Source organism: Lynx canadensis, chromosome B4, assembly GCF_007474595.2.
Source record: "Lynx canadensis isolate LIC74 chromosome B4, mLynCan4.pri.v2, whole genome shotgun sequence".
In the NCBI taxonomy this organism is placed as follows: domain Eukaryota; kingdom Metazoa; phylum Chordata; class Mammalia; order Carnivora; family Felidae; genus Lynx; species Lynx canadensis.
The window spans coordinates 5,885,792-5,906,263 of NC_044309.1; the positions used below are offsets into that span (position 1 = coordinate 5,885,792).

Below are 20,472 nucleotides of genomic sequence, written 5' to 3' on the forward strand. Positions count from 1 at the left end.
GGGATGTCTGTAGGTATTGGCCAGATACCTACAGAGGGTGCTGGGGAGGAAGGGAGGGGAGAAGAGGGAAGAGGAAAGGAAGGGAGAGTGGAGAGGGGCTGCCTGGCATGCAGGAGGTGGGGGGAGACAGGGAAAGAGAAGGGAATGGAGGAGAAAGAACGTTAGGGAGGACAGAACAGAAACAATGTCTGTGAAACAATGGCGAGGAACCGTCGTAGAGGGTTCTAAGCTCAGAGGCAGAGACAGGCTGTTGGCACCACTGGGCAGCTGAGGTGCTCGGGCTCTAGGGAGGGGAAACCTGAGCTGTGAGAGAGACCATCAGAGGACCAGGGGAGCCATCACTCACGCCCCGCTTGTTCCATTCGGGAATTACTTCTTGCCTATGAACTCCTAAAGGTCCTCCAGACTACTAGGCCCACCTGTGTGCTCTCGAGCGGGTATAAACAGCTATGTGCTCAGTGGCACTTCTGGGCTACGGAGGGATTATTGAGATGAATTCTCACTACATCTGGGTTTGGCCTTCAGTGATGGTTTGAAAGCCTAACCTTCCTCCTGCCTCCACTAACATGTCACTCCAGACTCCACCGGGCGTGTAAACGCAACGGGGATGAGGGAGAGAAGGCTGTTGAAGGGGATCCTTGCCTTTATTACTAGAACAGATGAACACAGGGGAAGGGAAGGGAAAATAAGATCAATACAGGCAGCGAGGCAAACCATAGAGCCTCTCAACTACAGAGAACAAACTGAGGGTTGCTGGAGGGGAGGGAATGGACTAGATGGGGGATGGGCATTCAGGAGGGCACTTGTTGGGATGAGCCCTGGATGTTATACGGAAAGGATGAATCACTGGGCGCTACTCCAGAAACCAAACTACACTGTAGGTTAGCTAACTTGAATTTAAAGAAGTTTAAAAAAAAAAAAAAAAAGATAAGAATTGCAGAAGATTTAACCAGTGGCATAAAACAAAATGGGGTGACCAAGAAAAAGTAAAGTGGCTTCTACCTTTAATCATTCAAAACAGAAAGGCCTCTGCCGCAGCAGAACTCCCTCCTTTTCGAAAGTCTGTCTGGCCCTGTTCCACCCCCAGCCCCGCTCAAAAGGCAGAAGTGGCTTGTGGGAATCTTTCCCTCCCTCCGGCCTAATCCTGATGTGACAGCATCTCGGTGTCTAGAGGTTATTGCCTTAGCCATTTGAACTTTTAGAGCATTGCAGTGCTTTTTACGCCTTCTCAGGGCAGGTCTAAAAATCTTGACGAGTGCAGAGCTGTGGGCTCAGTCTGGCTGTATTGCCAGCTGCAATGCCAGCCTTCAAGGGGAGATCAGAGGAGGGAGAATGGTAAGAGGGGCGGGCCTCTTACTGGGCACTGTGAGTTTGCAGCACGCTTAGGGCCCAGAGCCTACGGTCTCAGTCACAGAATTCTCATGTGCAGGACCATCCATCAACCAAGCAGATGAGCTGGGCTTGCTCCCTGATGGGCTACACAGAGAATCTGTAGGGCTGGTGTGAGGGAGAGAGGCAGGGTCAGAAGGGGCAGGCTCCGAACACTGAGACACGGCAGGGCGGGTCCCAGCCGGGGGGCCAGTCAGGGAAAATGCTATCTTCCTTTCTCCCCAGCACAACAGGGAACAAGAGAAGGGGGACAGGTCAGGAGACTTGACATTTAGACTCAACGGGCTTGCACTTCTCTGGGCTACAAGGATTAAGGTGTTGGGGTGGAAAGGAAGGAACAGCACTGGTGTCTCATCTTGGGCACTTCACATTCAAGACGTCGGGGTCATCCGGGTCAGCTGGAGAAGTCCAGCCTCTCTCCTCCCCCCTTCCCTCATGCTCTCCATTAAGGGTGCAGAGCCACCCCTTAGGGGGCCCGCAACGGGGCCCACGCTCCTTTCCCACTGGACTCACCGTCGCACTTGAGTCCTTGCCTTGCCAGGCCCCACAGCAGGGTCCCACAGTGCTCACAGAAGGTCGGGCTTTTGTAATTGTAGACTTTGAATCTATGCGGCATGTCAATTTTGAATCTCTCCTTGTGGAACTGAAAAAAGGAAGAACGTGTGACCAAACGCGCGTCCCTGCTTTCCAACTTTGGGTGTCTTGGCAGGCACTCGAGTCCAACAGAGCACTGAAAACACTGGAACAATGTGCACTTACCTCAGGGCATAAGTGTTACTTGTCAACCCTTCCGGCCATGGCCAAAGAAGGCAGGCAGCCATTAGCTCTTCCAGGCAAGAGCCAAGTGCATAATATGCAGACGTCGGGTAACCTGGAGTAAGCTGAACGCGTGGGGCGTTCCCACAGAGAGGCTCACAGCTTCAGGAAGAGGGGACTGGGGTCACTTATCTAAATGGGATCTAGGTAGACGTTGCACTGCCCTTCCTATTTTCGTACAAATACTTCCTTTTCTTTTTCAACCCAGAACGAGTATGCTAACCTTTGGAAGATGTTTACGTAATACTTCCTCTAGGGGAAACACTGCTATGGGCTTAACAGTATAAAAGCCTACGTGTGAAGCATGTCACAGCTCTTGCATGTGGATGGAGGGGGTGGCAGGCAGGGAAAGGGGCCTGCCAGGTGCTGGGGACAAGTATGCTGCACATATTACCTCTCACACACGTGATATTGCAAATACCCCCTTGGAAGTCGCCTCTATTAGAATCCTCACTTGATACATGGGGAGGTTAAGCACAGAGAGGGCAAGACTTGTCTAGGTCGCACACGAGCGAGTGGGCTAGGATGTCTACAAGTCGAAAGTCAGAATCAGCCTATACCCTTTCACCGTTACCCTTTCTCCAACAAAATGAACCTGATGATTTAGGGGATGGGGAGAGGGGAGATGAGAGAGTGATGCTGGTGGTAGATATACAGCAGGATTTTTTTGTTTTGTTTTGTTTTCAGTTTTCTGGAGTTGAAATTATCTCCATTAGCCAACCGTATCACATGAACAGCATCAGCAGCCACAGCATCAGGAGGTTTGATTCCTGGTAAGAATACCGATATTCTTGTGTAAGAAAGAAAGTTTTACCTAAGATTTATCATCTCTCCAGAAGTTCTTAATTAGACAATTCCCTTGGGGATGTGCACAGCAAAGAAGACCTATTCATTCACGGTGATGTATCTGATATTACCACCGAGGATGTTAGCCACCATCGGGTCATTAGAATGGCTGTTTGAAATTATTTAAAAGTTGCCTACAACCTCTTCTACTCATTTTCGACCAAGAAAAAATAATTTTCAGATCTCAGCTTGTATAAACATTCCCATGTAAATATGAACAATTAATGACAAGGTCCAGGCTGGGAGTCTTCTCCCTCAAATCTAAACCCCAAGCTCAAATAGTTCAAGATATGTCTGGGAAAGACTATAGATTTGTACTTTCCAATATGATATTCATTTAGCCATGTGGGCCAAGTGAGCACCTGCAAGGCGGTAAAACGATACACTCTCAGTATAAAATACACACTGCATTTTGAAGATTTTGTAAGAGAAAAAGAACGTAAACTATCTCATTAATTTTCATGTGAGGATACCTGAAAATTTAAAATTATACTCGTGGCTCTCATTCTATTTCCAGTGGACATTAGCCATTGAGGTTAAGAGACATTCTTATAATTTGGGATTTTTCCAGGAAAGCTGAAGGTATCAGGTAGAGAGAGCAGAAAGGCAGGTTGCGAGGTGGAGATTTGGTTTAAACAAACAAAACACTGGTCTGGCAGAGAAAGACAAATACTGTATCATCTCACTTACATGTGGAATCAAAAACAAAAACAACCCCCCCCCCCCCAAACTCATAGAAAGAGATCAGACTTGTGGTTCTCGGAGGCAGGGGGTTGGGGGGCAGGGGTAAGTGGAGGAAGGTGGTCAAAAGGTACAAACTTCCATTTATAAGAGATAAATCCTGGGGATGGAACCTACAGCATGGTGACCACAACCAACATGGCTGGGTGATGTACAAGGAAGAGAGTAGATCCTAAGAGTTTTCATCACAAGGAGAAATCCTGTTTTCTCTTTTTATTCTATCTATTTATTATTATTATTATTTTTAAGATGAAATTTATTGTCAAATTGGTTTCCATACAACACCCAGTGCTCATCCCAGCAGGTGCCCTCCTCAATGCCCGTCACCCACCCTCCCCTCCCTCCCACCCCCCATCAACCCTCAGTTTATTCTCAGTTTTTAAGAGTCTCTTATGGTTTGCCTCCTTCCCTCTCTGTAACTTTTTCCCCGCTCCCCCATGGTCTTCTGTTAAGTTTCTCAGGATCCACATAAGAGTGAAAACATATGGTATCTGTCTTTCTCTGTAGGACTTATTTCACTTAGCATAACATTCTCCAGTTCCATCCACGTTGCTACAAAAGGCCAGATTTCATTCTTTCTCATTGCCAAGTAGTATTCCATTGTATGTATAAACCACAACTTCTTTATCCATTCGTCAGTTGATGGACATTTAGGCTCTTTCCATGATTTGGCTATTGTTGAAAGTGCTTCTATAAACATTGGGGTACAAGTGCCCCTATACATCAGCACTCCTGTATGTATCCCTTGGGTAAATTCCTAGCAGTGCTATTGCTGGGTCATAGGGTAGATCTATTTTTAATTTTTTGAGGAACCTCCACACTGTTTTCCAGAATGGTGATGGATATTAGCTGAACCCATCGTGGTAATGATTTCATAGTATATGTAAATCAAACCATCATGCTATATGCCTTAAACTTATACAATGATGTATGTCAATTACTTCTCAATAAAACTGGGGCAGGGGGAACCCCCAACACCATTGCTCTGGGAGATTGAGACCTAAAATTGAGTCCCAGCCTGGCTACTTATATTATAGATGGTTGACTATGGAGGAACTACTTTAACCTCTTTAGGCCTTAGAAGAGTCACCTGTAATAGAAGACTGTCCCCTTTCCAACTCTAAATTTTAGGAGATATTCTGCTCTGCAAAAATTCAATCAATTTGCCTTCTCTGTGCCTGCCCCATGGCTGGAGAAAATCCCACACCTGGCAGGCTGGCCCTTCAAACTCAGATGGACTTTTCACTGTCCTTGGCACTCCTACTGTCCTTCTCTAACCACCTTGCTTTCCCATCCCAAGAAAATTCTCTCACAGATCCTTTCTCCTCAAAGCCACTTGCTGCTTTCTCTTCTTCCTTCCCCCAATCTCCAGACTGCACTGAAGTAGCAAGCTGTCTAAGGGAAGCTCTCTCACCTTCCTGCCCCCAAATCTACAACCCACTGTCATCTGCAACCATCTTCTCCTCCCTTTCTGCTACAATTGATGAACCATCGGTCTGTCCATGAGACTCATCTCCACATGTGCTTTGGACATCTTCCCCTCTTGCCAAGGGTGGACTTCTTCCCTCCTGACTGCTCTGGTTTTCCCTCTCTCTAGCTTCATCCATCTCTCATCTCTCTCCAGCTATGGGAGTACTGCCATCCTTTGGGTCGCACCTCTTTTCAGCTACTGTTCTACTTCAATGAGCTTCAGGTTAGTCTTCTTGATAGTATTAGCACATAAATTGTGTCCATGTCGTCAACTTCCAGGAACCTTCAGTGCTGGTCAATGAAGCGAACACTCTACAATTTTTTGAAATGTCTTGGATCAAGGGCCCCAGATATCTCCATGTGGTCCTTATTTTAGTGGCAATGACCACAATTGACCCCTTTGCTTTCTGGTTTCTGTAACCTCATTTACTGTTAATATATGGAGAGCCTTTTCTGAACTCTTATTCTCAGTCATTATCCCAAGCTCCTTCTCTTCTACCTAATGCAGTTTTAGATTCCTTTGGGGAATTTATATATTCGGTCTATGGGCTCATATAAATTCCAAGTGCATATAAAATTGTCTACTGATACCTCTACTTGGATGTCTACAGGCATCTCAGGTTGGACTTATTAAAAAATGAAATAGTAATTTCTCCTCTAGTCTTACATTGTTATGGTTCTGCCTCTACCCCACTGCTCAAGACAAAAACATGAGCATCATCTTTATTTCCCTCTCTTTTATTTTTTACATCCAATCCACTGGCAAATCCAGTCATTTCTAACATGGCAATCACCTGAAAATCTGCTCACTTTGCTCCACCTCCATTGTTACCATACTGGTAACATCAACCGTCCCCCTTAGGGGAACTTCTGTAGTCACCTCTGGTTTTTTATGTTCACACCTCAACCCACCATTTCCCTACAGCAGTCACCAAGTGGGCTTCCCACTATAGGTGAAATAAAATCCAACCACTTCACTGGGGTCTAAAAACCTCCATCCAATCTAGGTCCTGCCAAGTTCCCCAAATTCGTATTCCGTTTGTTCTCTTGCCCTTGCTGTTTCAGCCTCATGGTCTCATTTCAGGTCCTAGAACATGCGGACTCTTTCCCCCTTGGGGCCTTTTCTGTCTGGAGGCTCTCAGCTTAAATGCTCCCTCCCCTGGGAGATTCCCTGACCTTTGGTTTAAGTAGGTCACTCAGTTATTTTCCACCATCACACCCTGTTGGCTATTTTCTTAGCACTTAATATAAATGGAAACAATACATTGTTGTTAATTACGTAGTTCCCTAATTTTATGGTAAGGTCCATAAAGGCAGGACCGGGTCTGTTTTGGCTCTGCTGTGCATTGTCTATAGTAGAGTATTTTTCATGTATTGGATACACACTAAATACCTGTTGAATGAAGAAGGAAATATCGGAAAAGGAAGTGTGCCTGACTTTCCGGGTCTGCTTCCCTTTCCTAGGGGGTAACTTGTTTCCACGCCATATGCCTCAAAGTTCGTTATGAAAGAAACACTTGCCTCTCCACATAAGAATTATATTTCTGTTACATCTCATACAAACCGTGTAAATGCTTACAGGTATTTTATAATTGTTTTCCTCTATTCTTTAACTGTCCCTTCTGGCTCTAGATGCCACAAGAGTCGTTCTCATATAATTGCCCCAAACTGTGTTTTCTAGCCACTTTCTATCATGCTTTTCCGGAAAAGGTAGAGTCATCGATATTCTTATTAGTCTTTTCTTATTCATCCTCTAGTTTTGGATCTCAGTAACAATCATTATTGAAGAGGAAAGGGTTTTAGGGAGATTGACGTTCATTGATATGCGTAAGGATTCAAGCTCAGGCAGTGCTAAAAATTAGTGGGTTGTAAAATTTAATGTCAGGATAAAGAGTTCTCATATTTCAGACAAAAAAGAGGGACTTAAACACATACCATGGTTTCTCTGCTATTGATAGCTGATCCTGTGCACTTAGCTATAACTTTATCGATACACTTCTTGTGGATTGCCGCATTACACTCTGGAAAGAAATGATTGTCGCTTAAGATTTTCAGAAGTGAAGGAACAATTAAATACAAAGAATGACAGTAATACAACAGAAACCCTTCTTACTTACGTCGACACTGGTAGCCTTGTTTGTTCAGACCCCTGCAATAAAGCAGATGTTTGATTTATTTGGATGTTCGAGTCAACAGCACCACAAACATTAAAAGGTAAGCAAGATCTCATAGCTTCCTACTATCAGAGCATTTACTGATCAGCAGCCCTGGTCTATCACTGGCCAAGAGTGTTGATATATTTGTTTGTTTGTTTTTTAAGCTGCTTTGTTAAAAGTCTGATAGTTAAATAAATGAGGAGCTTTTGTTTTCCCCCTCACTTGTGAATTTTCCAAACCAACATGTAGAGATGAAAATGACTGACTGAAAATGCATCACAGGCACCTAGCAGCAAGTTTCTATGTCCTACACGTAAAAAGTCATTGTCTCTCTAAGCTCAGTACGGATGGGTAAAGACACCTGTACGATGGTTTATTTTTTCTGAGTGTCTGATAATATTTGCAATCACTAAATTCTTAAGCTTAAGACCCATTCCCGTGTAACACTATTAGAAAGGAAGGTGATTCTAGTCATTCAATGAAAACAGTTGGTGGAAATACACCAAAACACTATTTGACCTTTGGGTACCCTAGCTAGGCTGAGGTTGTGCGTTGATGAATGCTCAAAGAAAAGAACACCCCCACCAAGAGGTGAGGAGGCTGAAACCTGAGACAAGAGTCATTTCAGGTCTCTGCTGTCCCATCGCCTTTGCTATGTGCCTACTGAGGCTTGAACTGATCTCTGTCTGAAGACTGCTAAGACACCCGAGAGCCCTGTAAACATCTAAACCTATTAGCTCCAATGCAGAAGTGTTTCCTTTTGCACACATTAGTACCAGCACAGTTGGGCTATCAAGGTGGTAGAACTTTCGACTGTAAAACTGTGCCAGCAGTAAAGAAGTCTCCCTCTTCTGCCCTTCCCTCTTACCCCCAGTAGCCCCCATTTAATCAGAAGCCAAAGTTCTTGGAAATTATTCCTGCTAGAGCTGGCTTCCTTGCTCTATAGGGGTCACATTATGAAAATACTGTATAGAATCACACTTTCAGCTTCATCCATCCAGGTGAGGCCGGTGAAAAGGCTCATGTAGTATTTATGCCAGCACATCCCACTGAGGTAGAGCACGCCAGCCCTGGCAGGTTAAGAGGACGGGACAAAATGCGTAACGGGAAGCTTGGAGTAAAATGCCAAGTTACCATACCAGACAAACTCATGGCAGACAGAGCAAAATGTGGGTTGGGGGAAAAAGGTGGCGGTAAACTCATGGCACTTGACGTGGTGTACTTTGGCCTGTTTGATGGCTCCTCGGCGGTGATGCAAAGCAAAGAAGCCTTCAGACTCGAATTCACTCATATCCTTTGTGTCTGCAGGAACAGGAAGGACAGAGAACAAAGTGAAGTTCTGCGATATGGCTGTCACAACTGGGTGGGGATGAAGGGGAGATGGGGAAGGGGTAGAGACGGACAAGGAATCAGGCAAGCATCGACACCAGTAAAATTCCAAGTACTTATTAAGGTCGGTATAGCACTAGGCTTCTTTCTTCAATTATATGATACAGAATTATCACAGGGTGTATTACTATAGGGTTGAAACAATGAGGTTGCATCACTGGCTCAATCCCTCACTCCTCTCTGACTGAGCTGAGCTATCCTCTTTCCATTTTTAAAACCAGAGGTCAGAACTTTCAAGGTATTTATCAACCTCTCCTATTCGCTGTCAATGATGAGTCAGCCAGAAAAAGCAGGAAGTGGCAAATACTTTTCTGCCTGTAATTCTAGAGAATACTGTGGTTACTGACAGCAACTTAGAAATAGCACTTTTTTTTTAATCTCCCAGAATGCTTTACATCTGGTTGTTTATGGGCAGGGTCCAATAGACTGAGAGGAGGTAGCTAGACTTGTGTGTGAGGGCAAAACCACTTTCGAAAGTTGTTTATGCTCTGGTTCCTGACGTCTATAGTAATCAGGTGCACCAGCTACAGACTATGCTGGTCAGTGTAGAAAAAGCCAGAAATTAATAGATCACCGCAATCATTTGTTAATGTCTAGGTAATCCTGGATGTAACCTAGTCATTTATATCAAATCATCACATTAATTTCTTCAGTTCACCCTGGGTTCTGGCTATTGGTGAAGGTACTATGGAAGTCACTGTCTATAGTGCCCTATGCCCTGATGACATCTTCCCAAAAGGCTAGAATACTAGTGATTTCCTGGCTGAAGCCCAGACTCAAAGAAAACACACAATAGCAAGGCAGTCATGGCTCAACAGTGTGATGAAAACCCCAGCATGCAAGAAAGAATAAAATAGTAAACAAGAAAGGATTTAAAAAGATAATCATCATTACTGAAATAAGGATAATGAATTTAATGATTATAAGTTCTAAAATTATAATTTTAGGGGTGCCTGGGTGGCTCAGTCAGTTAAGCATAGGACTTCAGCTCAGGTCACGATCTCACAGCTTGTGAGTTCAAACCCCACGTCAGGCTCTGTGCAGAGTCTGGAGTCTGCTTTGGATTCTGTGTCTCCCTCTCTCTCTCTTGCCCTCTCTCTTTCAAAAAATGAGTAAACATTTCAAAAAATTAAAAAAAATTAAAATTATAATTTTAAATACCTTGGAAGATTCTTAGATTATTTATTCTATTTCTTATGTTTATACAAGCATAAAACATGGAAGTTTAGCAAGAGTAAGAGGCCCATATTTCACGAATAGAAAGAATTGACAATATTTAAACCAGATTACTTCCATTCTGGTTAAGTAGTGGCAGGGTCTGACAACACGTTTGATACAAATGTCCCTGACATGATACCTTTTTTTCCACATCCCTAATAGTGGCCAGGCGAGAAACCTATTGGTAGATAATGAGCAGGGGGCATATGGATGGAGACCTCTCCTCTAGGAATCCACCCAAGTCCTAGGCTACATTTTATGACTAAAGTCTTCTCTACGGTGGTCCACAGGTCTGTTTTATGGCAACTCCAAATTCCCAGATAAAGAGCATTCCCCGTAACTCTCTAAAAACTTCCACAGATGAGACATAATACTTTGCCTAATACTTTAAGGTTAGGTCATGTAAGTTTTTTTATTTGGAACTGAGCTATAAATAATTGGGTTTGGTGAATGAGGGGTTGAATTCAGGGTCACTGAGGCAACTGCCATTTTCCACAAGTTCTGATATAAGCAGATCTATTTACAACTTGTGACTGGCGGAGTAGGTGGTTTGTCAGTAAGATTTGACTCATTTCTATTTTGGTCCAGATGAAATGCAATAAAGTATAAAATTACTTTTGAATTCAGGCAATGGAAGTGAGTTATTCTGGGAACCCTACTGTATTACTGTAAAAAATTATATGTACACACACACACACACTGTCTGAGCATCAAACTAGAATACTGTAAATTTTTTTAAAGGTCAGAAAGTACTAGAAATAAGTTGACTCCCTTGGTCCTTTCTCTGATTTTCTTTATCCTCTAACCATTTTGGTCATTACAAGACAGCAACTGTGTAAAAGCTCAGAATGTCTTGAATTCGTCTGGCATTTATGGTTTTTTTTTTTTTTTTCTGAAGTAAGTTGTTCCTCTGTTTAAGTTTATTTATTTTTGAGAGTGAGAGAGAACATGAGCAGGGGAGGGGCAGAGAGAGGAGAGAGAGAGAATCCCAAGCAGGCTCCACACTGCTAGTGCAGAGCCTGACACAGGGCTTGATCCCATGGACCATGAGATCATGACCTGAGCCAAAATCAAGAGCGAGATGGTAACTGACAGAGCCCCAATGAATGAGGATTTTAAAAGAGAATGGAGTGATTTGTGTGTGGAGAGCAATGAACAACTTGTTTCCCTGTAGAGTAGAAAACTATTGATGCTTCCATTAAAGAGGGTGTGGGAGGCATGACATTATCTTTTTATTTTTTTAAAAAAAAATTTTAATGTTTATTCATTTTTGAAAGACAGAGAGAGACGGAGCACAAGCAGGAGTGGGGCAGAGAGAGAGGGGGACACAGAATCTGAAGCAGGCTCCAGGCTCTGAGCTGTCAGCACAGAGCCCGATGCGGGGCTTGAACTCATAAGCCGTGGATGAAGTCGGACGCTCAACCGACTGAGCCATCCAGGCGCCCCGACATGACATTATCTTAAACTTTATCCAAGACTGAATTCTGTGTCCTCCCCCAATTGCTTTCTCTTCCCATATCCCCCACTCCTACCACTCCTATTATCATTTTCCTACTCTACTTATTTTAATAAATATGGTCAATGTTTTCCCCTTCATTCAACTCTCATTTTTAAAGAAGTATAAAGCACTTCAACCATGCACTTATAATGGGCATACCCTTTCATCTAAACTGCCGTGAAATCTTATTTTCTTTTGGGCTCTTTATTTCATTCCTATAACGATGCCCCTAGACCAGATTCTCATCACCTCCCCACTGAAAAAATGAAATTGTGTAGGCTCTCTCCCTATCCAGTCTATCTCCTTTTACAGATCTGTCCCACATTCTGACACGAGCAATTTCCCCCAAATACTTTCAACATAACATGGCCTGCTTGCTATGGGACTGTGACTCCTTGTTGGTGACTTTCCTAGGTCTGCACACTCCTCTTGCCTGATTCAAGTCCTCCAAGATCTACCTTGGATTCTTCATTCTGATTTTTTAGCAAGGGCCTCTGATCTGTCCAGACTGGTCTTCCCACAGTTCTGCAATGCATTAATATTTGTGCTTAAACCTGCATGTTTTCCTTCTAGAAAGCAATCCCTCTTCTTTGCAAATTCAACTCTGCCTATCTTTCAATGTCCACTCCTATGGAATTTTCTGGAATGAAGGCAACCCATACTGACCTCTTGCTTAATCAGTATTTATGTGGCCTAGGACTAAATTCTTCTCTAATTGTTCAGTCTCTACCACCTCTTTGATCTAGGCTTAAGCTCTTGAGTATGAGAACTCGTGTCTAGGTTTTTTGAATCCTTCCGAAAACTATTTTTTTTTATATATAATAATAAACATTCTTACAATGGAATGAAATTGTATACTTCTGGTCATCAATAAGGAATTTCCTAGTTGGGTTATTCCTTAATAGTGTTTGCTAAAAATCGAGCTTTGGGATATATAAAAATTTAGAAATGGAGTCTCAGTGTGGGTCTAGGTATAAAAAAAATTTAAATATGACAAAATTTTACTCTTAAAAAAACCCTTCCTGGACTTGAGTAATCACAATCTGTGAAATATCATTGTTTTCACCTTATCTGAATATTCTCTCTCATTCTTTTTTTAAATCTTTAAAAAAAATTTTTAATGTTTATTTATTTTTTAGAGAGAAAGAGAGAGACAGAACATGAGCAGGGGAGGGGCAGAGAGAGAGGGAGACACAGAATCAGAAGCAGGCTCTAGGCTCTGAGCTGTTAACACAGAGCCCGATGCGGGGCTCGAACTCACAAACTGTGAGATCATGACCTGAGCTGAAGTCAGATGTTTAACCGACCGAGCCACCCAGGTGCCCCACATTCTCTCTCATTCTAACAGAACATTGAAGTTCTATAGCCATAGGATGAGTAACCATGAACTGTTTCTCAAAGCAGCAGTCTTTAAATCATTTACCCAAAATACTCGGCATTCTCATAGAAGACTTCTTTCAGTTTATGTTAGATCATGTTTTGAACTAATGGGAAGAACACACTTCCTCTACCTGAGGGAACTGAACACCATTGGAATTATCATTTGGGCCAGCACTTTCACTTTTTAGGCAGGCCTGGTTATTCAGCTTCCTACAACCACTCTGTATCATTTGGCCAACTCAGAAAGAGTCCAATGCCAAGTATTATGTTTCTAGAGCCTCTACAAGATAAAAGAAGAAAAGTTCAGATTGTATTGCTGCCTCTTTAGGAATCCACTTCTTTACCAAAAAAAAAAAAAAAAAAGGATCATGGAAAATTTTGAATCCATACCAAAGTTGAGCAAATACCATAATCAATTTCCCAGCACTGATTATCCAGCTTCAATAATTACAAGTCCATGACCACTACTCTTTTTCAATATACCCTATCTACTATCCATACCTGCATACCAACGGGTTGTTTTGAAGCAAATTCCTGGTATGATATTATCTATAAGTATTTTGGTATGTATGTTAAAGATGAGTACCTGTTTTAAGAAATAAAACCATAATACCATCGTCGCGCCTAAAAAACGTATAACAATGTCTCAATATCACCAAATATCTGGTGAGGGTTCAAGTTTCCCCGATTATCTCATCCTATATATTTTTTAATGTATTTGCTTGAATCTGGAGCCAGAGACATTGTATATGTTAAGCCCAGAGCCAGAAAGCACCATAAATCTACACTGAAACTTGTTTCTTGGTAGTAAAACTAATTCAGGAAAAAATAAAATCAATTTGTAATCCGTAAGTACACAGATCCACCCTGAGGTTTAGGGTTTTATGAGTAGCAGCATTTGATTTATTTACACAGACCTTTGGTGACAGTACAAATGCAACAGAAGGAAGAGACAGGCTGTCACAGTTACCAAGCATGAGGGCTCGGAAATGTAAACTCTCTGATCCACGTCTGTGTGTCATGTGGGAATGGAACTCTTTAGCTTTCCTTCCTTCCTGTTTCTAAAAGGATTTGAGGTGATGAACGTGAAGCATTATTATTTTGCTACTAGCATTATGGAAAATACTTACGAGTGTCCCATTTATTTTGTATTTTACTGAGATTGTGATTGCCTAGTTTATCTGTCTATCGATCGATCGATCTATCTATAAATGTTTATTTACTTATTTTGAAGGGAGAGCCAGAGAGAAGGGGAGAGAGAATCCAAAGCAGGATTCTCTTGAGCCCCAATGCCAGGCTCAATCCCACGAACCGTGAGATCATGACCTGATCAAAAATCAAGAGTCAGATGCTTAACTGAGCCAGCCAGGTATCCCTGATTTATTAATTTATACACAATGTATATACACATAGTGACACATAAACAGAGCCTTTTATATTTACGTTACATTCCCAAACTGAAATAAAGACAGACTATAAAAGCCCTGAGCACCGAGTTCACACCTTTTGGAAACTAACGCTATATGTGTTTTACAATTCTATGTGTATCTGGCCCAGATAGTATATTTTCAACTAATATTTGAGCACCACTGAAAACTTTTAAGAAAACTCACTGTGTTTCCTTTTCTCCCAATTCTCTTCTGTATTATTGCAAAAGTCAAATAAATTGCACGTGAGGAAAAGGCCCACGCCCTCCGCACCCCCAAAGGAGAAGACAAAATATCACTTGCCACTCATTTCCAGAAAGTATCTTGCATTCATTAGCATTCGGCCCTCAGGTTTTAGCTCTAACTGATGGAGAGAGAGAGAAAAAAAAGAAATATCAGTCAGAATGTGAAATAATCAGGAATTTAATGACATAGTAACTGGCGAGTGTAGTGATGGCCAGAGATTTCCAATGTAGAGCCCGAGCAACGCCTTCTTCTTTCGTTTTACTCATATAGGTCATCATCAGAGTAGCACAGCCTCCGTGGATACAGCCTTTCTCTCATTAAAACACCCCAGAAACTCATTAATTTTGCTTGGAGATCCAAATTTCCAATAGGAACCAACACAGTTCTCAGTTTCTATTTGATTTTCTTGCCCCGTACTGCTTCCTATCTGTACACTTGCCGTAGGGCAGATTCAGATCGCCACCATGATAAAAGAATCAGAGACACCAGGGCCAGCTAATTGGGGGAGCAGTAGGTCTTTTGGAAGGAAAGATGGATCCTGCCTTGAGGGTGCCTACTCAGTGTCCCTAGGTTAACCAGGGCATTAAGTGGAAACAGTGTTTTCCTTTCGGTAGGAGCGACTGTTTCCTTGGGAAAGTGCTGGATAATCTATCAAGGGAAACTTCAACTAGATGAGTCTAAGAATGGATAAAAATGCATATTTTAATATCGTCATGTAGAAGAGACCAGAACAGAGTGACATTAAAGGGATGATGCAGGATATCATGTGATGTGACGTGGGGGAAAATGACAAATCCAAGAAAACTTGAGTACTATTGCTCACATCTGAAGCCACTGCACTAGGTCGTTAGTATACGGAAAAGACTCAGAAGGTGAGCTGAAGGTCAATATTGGTCATTGCATCCATGGGTTAACCAGAATCACTGAGAAATAGTAAGAAATGTGTGGCTGAACCCAGGACTGAATTGAACCGCGGTTAAATAATTTACTGGCTGTGTGACCTCGTGCGTGTCACTGAGCCTTTCAAGATCTCTGCAAAGCTGACATAATAATGAGAGTTACGTCACAGCATCATAACTATTTGAATTTTATGAGAACATAAGCATTTACTGCTTGGTCAACTATAAATCTTCACGCAAGCTTAAAACAGATCAGTGAGAACAGAAGTGCTTTTAACATCAAGTATATACACCTTGTCCTCCGGTTTGTGATGTAAGTAATAAAGATGCTGGCAAAAAGGCACCAGGAAGAGCAAGAAATAAGGGGCTCGTTCCCAAGTGAAGTGGGGACAGTTGGTCCCAGGTGACCACCAAGTTTTGGGAATTAGTGATGGCGGAGGAAGTTGAACCAGTTGGCTGCTGGAAAACCAGTAGCCATAGGAAGTCCTGTTTGCACCATGCCTTTGAGAGCGAACCACACAAACAGGTGAAACCTTGGGAAAGCGGACGGTAAGTCTGAGTGCGGTGCGGAGAAACTGGACGGAGTCTGGGGAGGTGAAGGGGCAACTTTCAGACAATAGATATTTTTTAAGTAGAGACATTTTTAAGGAAGTGGATTTCAACAGAGCGAGGGGAAAATCTAAGCCCAAAGCACCCTGTTGGCGTTTAAACACTATAAGTGAAAGCAAACTGAGAAATGACCTTGAAACAAAGAGCTGGACAATGTAAAAAGGCTGCTAGATAAATGAGGATCTGAGGGCCACCAAGTGCTTGTGTCTAAATAACCTTAGAATGCAAAAGAAGTGAAAAGTCTGACAAGAATAAAACCAGGAACAGCCGAGGCAAGAAGGCAAATGCAACTTTAAGATCTAGATATAATCGAAAAGCAACCTGCTCATCAGCGAAGTCTAAATAAGTAATTTAAAAATTAGTTGTCCTTTCGTTACCTGAAAAGGAAATCAAATATAGCATGCTATTTAAAAAAATTGGGGATTTGGTGACTTTAAAAAATGAGGCAGGGGGTGCCTAGGTGGCTCAGTCGGTCGAGCATCCAACTTTGGCTCAGGTCATGATCTCGCGGTCCGTGAGTTCGAGCCCCGCGTCAGGCTCTGTGCTGACAGCTCGGAGCCTGGAGCCTGCTTCAGATTCTGTGCCTCCCTCTCTCTCTGCCCCAACCCACTCGCATTCTGTCTCTGTCTCTCTCAAAAATAAATAAACATTAAAAAAAATTTTTTTTAAATGAGGCAGAAGGCAGAAAATAAATGGGAATGAGCAGAATATGGAGGGAGACTTGGTCGAATGAATGTCTTCTCCCAGCCGAGCTAAATACTGCCCTGCCTTAAGCTACAAACAGTCTCAGGGTCTCACATTCTCTGGTTTGTGTAAATCCTTTCATGCCAACTCACACATCTGTGACGTCATTAGATGATTTTGCCTCTTCTTACCTGCCTCCGTAGTCCCTCAAGAGGAGATCTGTTTCCATGATCCTTTCTCCAAGTGGACACGGAATTCCTCCAACAGATATTGCTGGACTACCTTTTCTAAACATACGTAAGCATGGGAACTTAAAAAAAATCTTGGTATATGTCTATCTTCAAAGATTACTTTAGTGTCACCAGCAAAGATGTGTATGAATGTATATTCTTCTAAAAAGTACTGATTTTTTTTGAGGTCACATGTAGAACACTGACACAAAAATCTAGTTGGTAGGTTTCTAGCATTCCCATTTTGAAACCAGTGACTTCAAAACCTTCTGGGTGGAGCTCTTAAAAATCTGAGCTACAGGAAATAAGAAGCAGAAAGATAAGATTCTCTCCTTTTGCATAAATAATAAAGCATTTGGAAACATTTTCTGGGATTCAGGTAATTTAAAATCAGTATTTACCGGTGGGTTTTTTTTTCATCATTTTGTAGACCCAAGAAATTTTCATTGGAATTTTTTTATGCATCCATATTTTACTCTTTTCTTTAACATTTCTAAGCATTTGCTACCCAAGCAGTTATAAGCTAAGTTTTCCAAAACTCGCGGTAACATGGATTGTTTATGACGTACTTTTTACTGCAGAGTGAGCCTTACAAGTGAATAGGGAATTTTTTTTTAGGGCTAAAAAAATTGATAGGGATAGGCAAAGTATGGAGAGGGCAGACGAAATATCACATGGGTCTTTGCTGTTCCTCTCATCTATCTGTATGTTTCTCTAATCTTCGAAGGTATCAAGAGATCACACAGATATGATACCTCCATAAATAGGCAGCAGTTAGGTTCCCAAGTTAAGGGGGATCTGTGATATTTCTGAGCTTACTTTTGCACTTATAAATCAATAAGTGTTCTTCACAGCCTAAGAGACCTTCTTCACCTTAACACAGGAATCAAGATAGAGTGTGTTGATAAGTTTTATAGTCCACAACGAATAGTCACTGTCGTTAGCAGAGAATCTGTTTTCTCAAGGCCAGCGTGTCATAAATTCAGGATGACACTGGAACTACGCTCTTGTCTTTGGTGAACGTGGTGCTGACCACTGAATGGTGCGACCTTTCAAAGAAGCCTGCAGCCTGGATACTTACCCATATCTCCGCCTTGCCGTTGTTCTTCCTGCATCGCTCAGCCAGAGAGGAGAGCTCGACAGTAGTTTCGGATATTAGGTCCACATTCTTGCCCTTCACAATGATCTGCATGACTCTTCCCTTGTTGATGTGGGCATCGAAAGTGCTGTCCCAGGGTGGGTACATAGTTGGCTTTTTCTGGATATACATCTGCCCATTCTCTGGGAACAGAAAGATGTGTTCTCGTTACTCCTTCAGCCAACTCTGGGAAATAATTCCACTTGACGTTGGCACCCATTCTCTCTGTTCTCTAGGATCTATAATTCCCGTTGGAAGGTCAAAAACAACACACACAACACTAGAGACAGGATGAGACAGTCCCAAGGTCTACATGCAAGGTAATGTATTGAAACTTTAAAGTCAATCTAGTAATTTAGACAACAAAAATTGGACCATGTCTTGGACTAGCAGTGTTCTTTCTCTATTCAACAGTTAGTTTCTTCACTTTGAGGGTGAACACCTGAGCAAATAAAAAGACATCAGGGCCTCGGCTTGATGTATTTGGGAGGGTAGAGTGACCTAGGTCCCATTCTCTACATGTTATATACTTTTATGCCTTTGGGGGTCTTCCTTTGTTAATCCGCAAAGGGTGGACACACTAATTAATTTCACTGTCATCTGGTAAAAAAAAAAAAAACAAAACACGACAACTGCTGTGTGTTTATCTGAAAGACTCTGTGGCAAAATTTAAGGTTTATGGTGAGTGCTTCTTTAAAAAGATATTTAGAAGTTTTCTATTTGACATACATGCACTATGAGGTAAAACTTTTGTTCTATTCCATTCTTTATTTTTGGGGGGGGGGGAAGAGAAGGAGTGTGGTGGGAGGGGCGGAGAGAGAAGGAGAAAGAGAGAATCCCAGGCAGGCTCCACACCGTCAGCGTGGAGCCCGATGCAGGGCTCGAACCCACAAACCGTGAGATCATGACCTGAGTCGAAATCAAGAGTTGGACGCCTAACCAAATTGGCCACCCAGGTGCCCCAAGATAAAACCTTCAGAACATAAGGAGCCATTATTTGCTTCTCTAACTCTCAGGAAAGGATACATTTTACATGTATCATGCACCCTAAGCAAAAACTAACAGGTGACTCAGAGAGGCGGTGGTCTTAATCCATGGGGTCAGGGAAGCAGGGTATAGACCTACAGGTGAGGAAAGGCAGGCAGCCAGGAGACCCGGACGTGGTTGCTGAGAACCGTGGTCAGGGTGATAAAGAGTAAATAAAACCTTCCCAGAACCACCAAGGTGACTGGGAAAGAGTTTGCTGGTGGAATTAAGTAGTGTTGGTATAGCTTTCATCCCCACTGGATTTTCTACAGTATTTATACTTTAATCATTTCAAAAGCAGCAAACTGCAGCTGTATCTGAACCTCGGTTTCTTGTGATAAACAGCACACTACGTGGCAGACTTAAATGCAGTCATGTTGGTAAAGCAAAAGGGAAAAATCCATCTAAGCACGGAAACAAAGCAGTTCTGACTCCCGATAGCCCCTTCTCTCTCACGCACAATGCCAAAGCGGGACACACGCCTAGCATTTGCTAAATGATTTGGGAAGTATACAAGCACTTGAATAAGTGGAAACTTCTAATTCTAGATAAACCTGGCTATGAAAGGGATAAACTCTGACAACGGTGAGGGTGGAAGAGGAAGGGGAAGATTTTTTTGGCTTGCTTAAAAAAAAATTTAACCGCAGATGGGACTTTTGAAAAATGCCAATGGCAATTCTATAACGACCGGAGTAACATTTTGCTTCCACGGACTGGAAGCCCTTCTTTCTCAGAACTCCTCAGCTGCAACCATTCTCCATGCCCTGCATGGGACAGAGATACGTGCACAATGGCGCTTCTCATGCTCTCTCACTAGGTTTGTAAGCACCCAAAAAGAGGACCAGAGCTCAGGATCCTCTCTATTTATGGTACGTTTTTATCATTTTCAAAGGCTCCCAGAATGACAACACTCTGCCCTGTTGACTCATTATGGAAAATGCAGCCTAACACCCTCAAGATTGACAGGGTTTTAAAAATTGGTGCAGGCACTATGGAAAACAGTATGGAGGGCTCTCAAAGCTTAAAAACAGAATTATCATATGATCCAGTATTTCCACTGCCGGGTATTTACCCAAAGAGAACAAAACCACCAGTTTGAAAAGATACATGCACCCCTATGTTTACTAATGCAGCATTATTTATATAATAGCCAAGATACGGAAATGACCTAAGAGTCCACCAATAGATGAATGGATAAGGAAGATCTACGTGCAATGGAATATTACACAGCCATAAAAAGGATGAGCTCGTGCCGTTTGTAACAACATAGACAATCTAGAGGGTGGTAGGCTCTAGAGAGAAAGAGAAAT

The 20,472-nt window shown here is 42.5% G+C and overlaps 1 protein-coding gene across 2 annotated transcripts in view; it reads right to left on the reverse strand.

Moving 5' to 3' along the window:
* The window catches only part of PRKCQ (protein kinase C theta), a 217,588-nt gene that overhangs the window by 140,093 nt on the left and 57,023 nt on the right, over positions 1–20,472 (reverse strand). For both annotated transcript variants that reach the window (XM_030321044.1, XM_030321045.1), the window contains exons 3-8: positions 18,080–18,279; positions 14,634–14,694; positions 8,558–8,720; positions 7,380–7,411; positions 7,198–7,283; positions 1,903–2,032 (exon numbers count right to left, since the gene is read on the reverse strand). In XM_030321044.1, coding sequence (XP_030176904.1) covers positions 1,903–2,032; positions 7,198–7,283; positions 7,380–7,411; positions 8,558–8,720; positions 14,634–14,694; positions 18,080–18,279 — 672 coding nt within the window. The remainder of the gene's footprint in view (positions 1–1,902; positions 2,033–7,197; positions 7,284–7,379; positions 7,412–8,557; positions 8,721–14,633; positions 14,695–18,079; positions 18,280–20,472) is intronic.